Source organism: Mandrillus leucophaeus, unplaced genomic scaffold, assembly GCF_000951045.1.
Source record: "Mandrillus leucophaeus isolate KB7577 unplaced genomic scaffold, Mleu.le_1.0 Scaffold9, whole genome shotgun sequence".
NCBI lineage: Eukaryota > Metazoa > Chordata > Mammalia > Primates > Cercopithecidae > Mandrillus > Mandrillus leucophaeus.
Window position 1 is genome coordinate 7,166,059 of NW_012109807.1, and position 11,954 is coordinate 7,178,012.

At 37.5% G+C, this 11,954-nt stretch overlaps 1 protein-coding gene across 1 annotated transcript in view; it reads left to right on the forward strand.

Moving 5' to 3' along the window:
- Positions 1-11,954, forward strand: part of TSGA10 (testis specific, 10) — a 169,925-nt gene that overhangs the window by 138,425 nt on the left and 19,546 nt on the right. The window contains exons 15-17 of the mRNA XM_011969617.1: positions 356-558; positions 2,224-2,328; positions 2,514-2,663. Of these exons, the coding sequence (XP_011825007.1) occupies positions 356-558; positions 2,224-2,328; positions 2,514-2,663 (458 nt within the window). The remainder of the gene's footprint in view (positions 1-355; positions 559-2,223; positions 2,329-2,513; positions 2,664-11,954) is intronic.

Sequence of the window (11,954 nt, forward strand, 5' to 3'; positions counted from 1 at the left end):
AAGTATGTAGCTCACCTAACTCAGGAGAAAGCAGTGCTCACAGATATCCTGTCAGTCTTGCAGGAGTATATAAAGAAATATCAAAGCTGGTAGTGGAAACTGGTTGCAGTTTGAAATTAATAAGCCTTTTCTTAAATTAATGAATTTTCTGATATGATCAAAGAGATGGGGAAAGTGATACTATACATACATGTGTGGTGTGTTTATTTGGTAAGAAGGAGGGATACAATTTCAAATCACATTAAAAGTAGTTGCCAGTTGATAACAGATTATGAAAATTTTGTGAGTCCCTGATAATATAATAGTTAAGTGAATTAATGGGAATAAGTATAGATATCTTCTTCTTCTTCTACAGATGGAGAATGAGTTAGATTCTGCTCGTTCTGAAATTGAACTCCTGAGGAGTCAGATGACAAATGAGAGAATCTCCATGCAGAATCTAGAAGCTTTGCTGGTGGCCAATCGAGACAAAGAATATCAGTCTCAGATAGCACTTCAAGAAAAAGAATCTGAAATTCAGCTTCTTAAAGAACACCTTTGTTTGGCAGAAAATAAAATGTGAGTTGTTTAGCAATATAAAGTCATACATCTGAATTTTTTGGTACTTTATAGGTTAGTAGGATTTTTAAGCTAGAATTTAGAGAATTTGCCTCCTATAATTTGTCATTAAACTAAGGATCAGAAATATTGTGATTTGCCTAAGAGGTGGTACTTTTTCTATTATGTTTTTCTTATCTAAATTTAAGTTTAATGATCTCTATTGATTCTTTCCAACAGGGTTTTGAGTATAATAGAATGTCTGGTCTAAAATACTGCCTTTAGGAAATATAACAAAATGAGAAAAAAAATTAACCAGTTTGAAACCAGAAGAATTTTCATATTTAGACCAATATATTGCAGCCTAGTGTTTTCATTTGCCACATTGTATTTTCTTTTGTACCTATTGCGTGTACCTGGGTACCTAGAAGAACACCTGCATGCACAAAATACAGAAGACTTCCTAGGACATCAATTTTGGCTTCTTTTCTTTTTCTTTCTTTCTTTCTTTCTTTTTTTTTTTTTTAAGGATATCTAGCACTCCTAGCACGTTATTAAAAGAACTTTGGCTGGAGAATTGGGTGGAAATGCCTCCCTATATAGTGAATTTTTTTCTATGAAACTTGGTCACCTCTCATAAAAACTGATAGGGGACCCTTAACCCCTGTTCTTACCTGTCCCATCTATAACACTTTTCATCCAGCCTCCACTCTATCCTCACATCTGAGCTCAGGGCATGGGGAAGGATAAGAAGCATGGTCTCGGCAATCAGCCACTCCTAGGAGCCCCTGACTAGGCAAGGGCTTCAGAACCAAGGCCAGTTTCCTTCAGAAACTGTTTTCAGGTTATGGTGGTGGTGACTGAGTCCTTCTTTTCCGTTACCGTAGCTAGGCTATTATGATTCCTTCAACTAGTTTTGCAGGATCACTTTCTCAAGATGGTAGGTGGAAATCTACCTTCATGAAATACGCCAAAACTTCCACACTAAGGGCTATACTCTGTTTGAGACTGACTGGTAAATACTAACACTTAGAATTAGCATGAGAAATGTTTGTTATTAGTCTCTAAAGTTTAGATTTCAGCAGTCTATGATACTCTCCTGAAAGCAAGTGAAGAGGATAGAATGTTCTGTGTGAGTGGCATTCATCAATGTTTATCTTCCTTATGATATTGTGCCTTATCACAGGTTTTGTGAGGCATTGTTTGGCCTTAAGAAAGATTCTATTACATTGAAGATTGTATATATCAAATTTCATTATAAGGCACTTGGTTGAATAGATTATATAAAACAGACTATATTAATCATGGAGCTAGTGAATTCCAGTGTTAATTATTTGGTCATACTACTACTTTATATAATACTTCTAAGTACTTACATTAAAAGCTATTTATAGTATATAGTATAGACAGTTGATGTATAATATGTTTCCACAGGGAAACTGAAACAGAGAAGGATTAACTAATTGAATGGGACTGGGATTGCTTAGGCTTTTCAAGTAGGCTACTCTGCATACTTACCACGTCTAACATGGGCATATTTTAGATGTACTAATAAATCTGGCCATAAAAATCACAATGTGATTTGGATCCAGCTGAGAAACCACTATCAATATGGTTTAATGTACCCCAGAATCATAGTCATATTTTAAGTTTAGTCAACTATAACTCTTACCTTCTTTTAAACAGGGCCATCCAAAGTAGAGATGTGGCCCAGTTCAGAAATGTTGTCACACAATTGGAAGCTGATTTAGACATTACCAAAAGACAACTAGGAACAGAGCGCTTTGAAAGGTAAGTTTATCTCTATGCAAGCTCAAAAACAATGCTTTTCGGCATGGAAAGCATTGTTTCTTAGGTAAAAATAGGTTTTAGTTCTTTCATGATGGTTAAAGTATGAATTAAGCTACAGTTTTTTTATGATAGTTTTAATACTTTTGCTGGTTATAAAATTTTAAAGCATCACTATTTTGCTTTAGGGAGAGGGCCGTACAAGAACTTCGCCGCCAAAATTATTCAAGTAATGCTTATCATATGAGTTCTACAATGAAGCCAAATACAAAATGTCATTCACCAGAACGTGCTCACCATCGATCTCCTGACCGAGGCCTAGATCGATCATTAGAAGAGTGAGTCTGTTTAAGGATCCATTCTCTTGAGATCAAATAGTAATATCTAGTATAGTGAATATTTGGAGTAATAAGGAAACTCAATAGTCTACCTTTAATAGTGATATTTAAACAGGATTACCAAGATATATTGATATAAAAATACAGGATTTTGATAATTAAATTAGAATTATATATATTATACTAAAAAAAGGACTAATATTTTATCTGTTTGCATAAATTATATATTTTTTTATTTCCATAGTTTTGGGGGAACAGGTGGTTTTTTCATTACATGGATAACTTCCTTAGCAGTAATTTCTGAGATTTTGGTGCATCCAACACCCAAGCAGTGTACACTGTACCCAATGTGTACTCCTCACTCTTCTCCCATCCTTCCCCCTGAATCCCCAAAGTCCAATGTATCATTCTTATAACTTTCATCCTCATAGCTTAACTCTCACTTAAAGTGAGAACATATGATATTTGGTTTTCCATTTCTGAGTTACTTCCCTTAGAATAATGGTCTCCAACTCCATCCAGGTTGCTACGAATGCCATTATTTCGTTCCTTTTTATGGCTGAGTAGTATTCCTTGGTATATTTATACCACATTTTCTTTATCCACTTGTTGTTCGATGGGCATTTAGGCTGGTTCCATATTTTTGCAATTGCAAATTGTGCTGCTACAAACATGTGTGTGCAAGTATCTTTTTCATATAATGACTTCTTTTCCTCTGAATAGATACCCAGTAGTTGGATAGCTGGATCAAATGGTAGTTATACTTTTAGTTCTAAAAGGAATCTCTGTACTGTTTTCCATGGTGGTTGTACTAGTTTACATTCCCACCAGCAGTGTAAAAGAAAACATTCCCTTTTCACCACATCTATGCCAACATGTATGATTTCTTGATTTTTTAATTACGGCCATTCTTGCAGGAATAAGGTGTCTCATTGTGGTATTAATTTGCATTTCCCTGATAATTAGTGATGATGAGCATCTTTTCATATGTTCATTGGGCATTTGTATATATTCTTTTGAGAATTGTTTATTCATGTCCTTAGCCCATTTTTTGATGGGATTATGTTTGTTTGTTTGTTTGTTTGTTTGTTTTTCTGATTTGTTTGACTTCCTTGTAGATTCCGGATATTAGTCCTTTGTTGGATGCACGTTTGGGAAGATTTTCTCCCACTCTGTGGGTTGTCTGTTTACTCTGCTGATTATTTCTTTTGCTGTGCAGAAGCTTTTTAGTTTAATTAAGTCCCATCTATTTGTACTTGTTTTTGTTTCATTTGCTTTTGAGTTCTTGGTCATGAAATCTTTGCCTAAGCCAATGTTCAGAAGAGCTTTACTAATGTTATCTTCTAGAATTTTTATGGTTTCAGGTGTTAGATTTAAGTCTTTGATCATTTTGAGTTGATTTTTATGTAAGGTGAGAGATGAGGATCCAGTTTCATTCTTCTACATGTGGCTTCCCAATTATCCCAGCGCCATTTGTTGAGTAAGGTGTCCTTTCCCTACTTTATGTTTTTCTTTGCTCTGTCAAAAATCAGTTTGCTATAAGTATTTGGCTTCATTTCTGGGTTCTCTATTCTGTTTCATTGGTCTATGTGCCTATTTTCGTATCAGTACCATGCTGTTTTGATAACTATAATCTTGTAGTATAGTTTGAAGTCAGGTAATGTGATGCCTCCAAATTTGTTCCTTTTCCTTAGTCTTGCTATGTGGGGTCTTTTGAGTTTCCATATGAAGTTTAGGACTGTTTTTCTAGTTCTGTGAAGAATGATTATGGTACTTTGATTGGAACTGCATTGAATTTGCATATTGCTTTTGGCAGTATGGCCGTTTTTACAATATTGATTCTCCACGAGCATGGGATGTGTTTCCATTTGTTTGTGTTATCAATGACTTCTTTCAGCAGTGTTTTGTAGTTTTCTTTGTAGAACTCTTTCACCACCTTGATTAGGTATATTCCTAAGTTGGTGTTTTCGTTTGTTTGTTTGTTTTTTGCTCCTACTGTAAAAGGAGTTGAGTTATTGATTTGTTTCTCAGCTTGATCACTGTTGGTGTATAGCAGTGCTACTGATTTGTGTACATTAATTTTGTATCCAGAAACTTTACTGAATTCATTTATCAGATCTGGGAGCTTTTTGGATGAGTCTGTAGGGTTTTCTAGGTATATGATCATATTATCAGTGAACAGTGACAGTTTTACTTCCTCTTTACTGATTTAGATGCCCTTTATTTGTTTCTCTTGTCGGATTGCTCTGTCTAGGACTTCAGGTACTATGTTGAATAGAAACAGTGAAAGTGGGCATTCTTGTCTTGTTCCAGTTCTCGGGGAATGCTTTCAACTATCCCCATTCAGTATAATGTTGGCTGTGGGTTTGTCATAGATAGCTTTTATTACCTTGAAGTGTGTGTCCCTCCTATGCCAGTTTTGCTGAGGGTTTTAACCATAACGGGATGCTGGATTTTGTCAAATCCTTTTTCTGCATCTATTGAGATGATCACATGATTTTTGTTTTTAATTTTGTTTATGTGGTCTATCACATTTATTGACTGGCATATGTTAAACCATTGCTGCATACCTGGTATGCAACTCACTTGATCATGATGTATTATCTTTTTGATACGCTGTTAGATTCAGTTAGCAAGTATTATGTTGAGGACTTCTGCATCTATGTTCATCAGGGTTATTGGTCTATAGTTTTCATTTTTTGTTATGTCCTTTCCTAGCTTTGGAATTAGGGTGATACTGGCTTCATAGGATGATTTAGGGAGGATTCCCTCTTTCTATATCTTGTGGAATAGTGTTCTATAGGATTGGTACCAATTCTTCTTTGACTGTCTAATGGAATTCAGCTGTGAATCCATCTGGTCTTGGACTTTTTTCTATTGGCAATTTTTAAAAATTACTGTTTTAATCTCTCTACTTGTTACTGGCCTGTTCAGAGTTTCTATGTCTTCCTCATTTAATCTGAGAGGGTTGTATTTTTCCAGGAATTTATCCATCTCCTCTAGATTTTCTAGTTTGTGTGTGTAAAGGTGTTCATAGTAGCCTTGAATGATCTTTTATATTTCTGTGGTATTGGTTGTAATATCTCCCATTTCATTTATCATTGAGCTTATTTGGATCTTCTCTCTTCTCTTCTTGGTTGATCTTGCTAGTGGTCTATCAATTTCGTTGATCTTTTCAAAGAACTAGCTTTTTGTTTGATTTATCTTTTGTATTTTTTGTCTCATTTTCATTAGTTCTTCTCTGATCTTTGTTATTTCTTTTCTTCTGCTGTGTTTAGGTTGGTTTGTTCTTGTTTCTCCAGTTCCTTCAGGTGTGATCTTAGAGTGTCTATTTGTGCTCTTTCAAACTTTCTGATGTAGGCATTAAATGCTATGAACTTTTCTTTTAATACTACTTTTGGTGTGTCGCAGAGGTTTTGATAAGTTGTTTCACTATTATCTCTCAGTTCAAAGAAGTTTTTAATTTCCATCTTGATTTCATTGTTGACCCAAAGATCATTCAAGAGTAGATGATGATGATGATGATGATGATGATGATGATGATGATTAAATTTTTTTGAGATGGAATCTTGCTCTGTTGCTCAGGCTAGAGTACAGTGGCATGATCTCGGCTCACTGCAACCTCTGCTCCCCGGGTTCAAGCAGTTCTCCTGCCTCAGCCTCCCAAGTAGCTGGGAATACAGGCATGTGCCACAATGCCCGGCTTATTTTTATTATTATTTTTTTTTTTTTTGAGACAGAGTCTGACTCTGTTGCCCAGGCTGGAGTGCAGTGGCACAATCTCTGTTCACTGCAACCTCCACCTCCCGGGTTCAAGCGATTCTCGTGCCTCATACTCCCAAGTAGCTGGGATTACAGGCGTCTGCTACCACGCCTGGCTAATTTTTTTGTATTTTTAGTAGAGAAAAGTTTTCACCATGTTGGCCAGGCTGGTCTTGAACTCCTGACCTCAGGTGATCTGTGCGCCTCAGCATCCCAAAGTGCTGGGATTACAGGCATGAGGCACCGCGCACAGCCTTAATTTTTGTATTTTTAGTAGAGACAGGGTTTCACTATGTTGGCCAGGCTGATTTTGAACTCCTGACCTCAAGTGATCCACCTGTCTTTGCCTCCCAAAGTGCTGGAATTACAGCAATGAGCCACCGCACCCAGCCTCAAGAGCAGATTATTTAACGTCCATGTATTTTTAGAGTTTTGAGGGTTCCTTTTGGAGATAATTTCCAGTTTTGTTCCACTGCAGTTTAAGAAGATACTTGAGGCTAGGCGTGGTGGCTCACGCCTGTAATCCCAGCCCTTTGGGAGACCGAGGTGGGCGGATCATGACGTCAGGAGATCGAGACCATCGTGGCTAAAATGGTGAAACCCCATCTCTACTGAAAATACAAGAAATTATCCGGGCGTGGTGGCAGGTGCCTGTAGTCCCAGCCACTCAGGAGGCTGAGGCAAGAGAATGGCGTGAACCCAATAGGCAGAGCTTGCAGTGAGCCAAGATCATGCCACAGCACTCCAGCCTGGGTGGCAGAGCGAGACTCCATCTCAAAAAAAAAAAAAAAAAAAAGATACTTCATATAAATCTGATTTTCTTAAATTTATTGAGACTCGTTTTGTGTCCTATCATATGTTCAGTCTGAGAGGCTGTTCCATGTGCTGAAGAAAAGAATTTATATTCTGCAGTTGTTGGGTAGAATGTTCTGTAAATACCTGTTAAGTCCATTTGTTCCAGGGTATAGTTTAAGTTCATTGTTTCTTTGTTGACTTTCTGTATTGACGACCTGTCTAGTGCTGTCAATGGAGTATTGAAGTCTCCCACTATTATTGTGTTGCTGTGCATCTCATTTCTTAGGTCTAATAGTAATTGTTTTCTAAATTTGAGAGCTCCGTGTATATATGCATATATATTTAGAATTGCAATATTTTCCTTTTGGACTATTCCTTTTATCATTATATAATGTCTCTCTTTTTCTTTTTTTACTGTTGTTGCTTTAAAGTTTGTTTTGTCTGATGTAAGAATAGCTACTGTTGCTGACTTTCCATTTGTGTGGAATATCTTTTTCCACCCCTTAACCTTAAGTGTATGTGAGTCCTTATGTGTTAGGTGAGTCTCCTGAAGACAGCAGATACTTAGTGAATTTTTATCCATTCCGTCATTCCGTATCTTTTAAGTGGAGTATTTAGGCTGTTTACATTCAACATTAGTATTAAGATGTTAGGTACTGTTCTGTTTATCACATTAGTTGTTGCCTTAATACGTTGTTTTGTTTTTTTCCCCCATTGTGTCATTGTTTAATGACATTAAATAATTAAATGAAATTAAATAATCTGTGAGATTTATGTTGTAAGGAGCTTCTATTTTGATGTATTTTGAGGTTTTGTTTCAAGATTTAGAACTCCTTTAAACATTTTTCATAGTGCTGGCTTAGTAGTGGCAAATTCTCTCAGCATTTGTCTGAAAATGATTTTATTTTTCCTTCATTATGTTGCTTAATTTTGCTGGATACAAAATTCTTGGCTGACAATTATTTTGTTTCATGAGGCTAAAGATGGGACCCCAATCCCTTCTGGCTTGTAGGATTTCTGCTGAGAAATCTGCCATTAATGTGGTAGGTTTTCCTTTATAGTTTATCTTGATGCTTTTGTCTCACAGATCTTAAGATTCTTTCCTTTGTCTTGACTTTGGGTATCCTGATGACTATGTGCCTAGGTGATGATGTTTTTGCAATGAATTTCCCAGGTGTTCTTTGAGTTTCTTATGTTTGGAGGTCTAGGTCTCTAGCAAGGTCAGGGAGATTTTCTTTAATTATTCCCTCAAGTAAGTTTTCTAAACTTTTAGATTTCTCTTCTTCCTCAGGAACACTAGTTATTCTTAGGTTTGACCATTTAACATAATCCCACATTTCTGGAAGAATTGGTCAACTTTTAAAAATCCTCTTTTTTTCTTTGTCTGACTGAGCTAATTCTAAAGACCTGTCTTCAGCTGGGCATGGTGGCTAATGCCTGTAATCCCAGCACTTTGGGAGTCTGAGGCGGGCAGATCACTTGAAGTCAGGAGTTCAAGACCAGCCTGGCCAACATGGCGAAACTCTGCCTCTACTAAAAATACAAATATTAGTCAGGTATAGTGGCACATGCCTGTAATCCCAGCTGCTTGGAAGGCTGAGGCAGGAGAATCACTTGAACCCAGGTGGCGGAGGTTGCCGTGAGCCAAGATCACGCCACTGCACTCCAGCCTGGTGACAGCATGGATACCAGTACCTGCTCTAGTAGAGGTGACGGGAAAGTGATGCATCACTTTAGATCGGGGCAGGGTTAGGTGGGTCTGGGCTCAGACTCTCCTTGGGCAGGGCTTGCCTTGGCCACCTTGGGGAAGGGGATTATGGTTCTCAGGCCAATGGGGTTATGTTCTAGAGGGGATCTTGGCCACCTCGGCTGTATCATGTAGTTCACCAGAGAAGTAGGGAGTAGCTAGTAGCAAGAGGCCTCACCTAGCTCCCATGCAGTTGGCGAGGCCAGCCTCGCTCCTGCAGTGCCTTGCTCAGATTTTGCCCCAGGCCATGAGCTACCCCACTGAAAAAGCAAGCACAGCATTTGAACCTGGCCCTTCCCTGTCTGGCTATTCCTGCTCTGTTTCCTATCTGCAGCAGCTTCCACTCGTCCCCTGGACTCTGCTCAAGAAAATTTGTGCCCAGTCAGAACCACTACCGATTTCAGTTTGGAGCTTCCTTCACTCTGTGACCCCTCCCCAGTTCTGCTGGCTGCCTTTTCAAGGACCCCTGTGAGATAGTCATTGCTGGCTTCCCTGGGCTCGAGCTGGAGACTGGGAGTGCGTGCAAGGCACTTCCTGCTGCTACTTCTACTTTCATATTTTACGTGACTCCATAAATCCCTTTCATCTCTAGATAGGGTTAAATTTTTCTTCCGTGATGTGGATTTTCAGATTCCCCAGTGGGGACATGTGTTCAGATGTAGGTTTTCTTCCCTCTCACACATTGGGAACTCCCAGTTTTTCACCTGTTTCATGGACTTGGCAGCAGCAGCATGCCACTTCTTTCAAAGGATGTGTGAATTCTTTGGGTTTTCCTTGTATATTCCTACAGTGAATCCTGGAGCAAAAGATCACAGTGTGAGTCTCTAACACTGTTCTGTCCTTCCGTGTGGGATCTGTCCTTCCGTGTGGGAGCTGTCCTTCCGTGTGGGATCTGTCCTTCCGTGTGGGATCTGTCCTTCCCTGTGGGATCTGTCCTTCCCTGTGGAGTCTGTCCTGCCGTGTGGGAGCTGTCCTTCCGTGTGTAATCTGTCCTTCCGTGTGGGATCTGTCCTTCCATGTGGGAGCTGCACGTTAGTCCCGTCTCCTACCTGCCATCTTCCATCTGCCTCATACATTGTGTTTTAATAGTTTGATTTTCTTTTTATTTCTACAACATTAACTTCTTATTTAATTACAAAATGTTGGTTATTATAGCACCACAAAATTTATATGTTCTAGGAAAGTAATCAGCTAGTTTTTCAGAGGAAAATATTTTAGATATATTTCTATGTATCACAAATTTCCTAGAAACTTTTTATTTGGAAACAATTTCAACCTTTCAAAAAGTTACAAAAATAAGAATACAAAGAACATCTATATGCCCTTTACCCATACTCACTATTTTAAAATTTTTACCCCATTTGTTTTCTTATATACACATGTGGTGGCTCATGTGCTCACATGCTTTCTTGTTTCTTCACAGACACACACACACTTGCACAGACCTACTCACACACTCACAGAGGCACATTTAAACTTATAACCAAAACTCCAAACCATGCCCACAGGTTTCATCCTTTTACTTTTTTCTATTACTTATGTATATGTTCTTTCTTCTACAGTGAGAACCCTGGCTCAACATTAACATGTTTACTCACCGATATCAATGTAGTTACTAATTTGCTCAATCCCAGAATACATCTACAATAGTTTCAAAATTTCTTCACTGATGTCACCACAATAAATAGGCCAACTTTTTTAAAGTTCAGAATCTGTTTGCAGTTCTTCCTTCTTACGCCTGTATGCTACCTTGCTCAAATCTTGAGAGCATATGGTTAAATACTGAGTTTGTAACTTATTTGGATTAATTTTTTCCATCTTTTATTTTGGTCATGGTATTCATTTGAAATAACATTGGATTCATTTGTTTCAATTTGCTTTCGTTTTTCATATTTCCACTTCCTAGTTTTTTCCTCAACTTAATTTTATTTTTGAATATGTAGATTAGCATGCTTTTAAAGGTCAACACTCTGCAAAAAATAATACTAAGAGAAGTGTCACTTTCTCTATGCCTTCCATCCCATCAGCCATGCCTCCACCTCCTTTCTTTGTGGTTTTATGCTAATGATACACAGATATATATCTTTCTTTGTTTATGCAAAAAGTGGCATGCTTCTTTGCACTTTGCTTTTCTCACTTGACACTGTCTCCTCGAAATCTCTCCATGTTGATTCCTAGAGATTCTCCTTATTCCTTTTTGTCAGGTGCACACTACTTCAGTATACGGATGTACCATAGTTATGCAACCCACCTCCTAAACTTGGACATTTAGCTGGTTTCCAATAATTTGCAATTACAAACAAGGCTGTAATGAATAATCTTGTACATATGTATTTTCATGTTGTTGCAGTATCTTCAGAATAAATTCCTAGAAGTGGAATGGCTGGGTCAATGAGTAAATACACATGTAGTTTTGTTAGGCCGTGCCACATTCCCCTCCATTTTGCAGTCCCTTCAGCAATGTGTGAAAATACTGTTTCCCCACAACCTCACTAGCAGAACACACTGTCAAGCTTTTGAATTTGTGCCACTGCAGTGGATGAGAAATGGTATTTCAGTGTAGTTTTAATTTGCATTTCTCATATTATGAGTGAAGTTGAATATCTTTTCATAGGTTTAAGGGCTACTGTTATATCTCTTTTTCTGAATTAGCTATTCATTTCTTCTGCCTATTTTTCTAATGGACTTTAGATCTTTTTGTTAAAAAATGTTTTAGTACGTTTGAGAAATTATCTCTTTATTGGTGATATATGCTACAAATATTTTCTCACTTTTTTTGTCATTTGTCTTTTAATTTTACTGTATTGCCTTTTTCTCTATAAAGAGATTTTATTTTTGTGTAGTCAGATTTTAAACCTTTTCCTTTAATGCATCTGGATTTCTATTCATAGTTAGCAAATCTTTCTCTATCCCCAGATAGTAGAGGAATGTTTTCTTTTAGTACTGGTATAGTTTTACTTTTTATATTTAGATATCTGATTCATTTG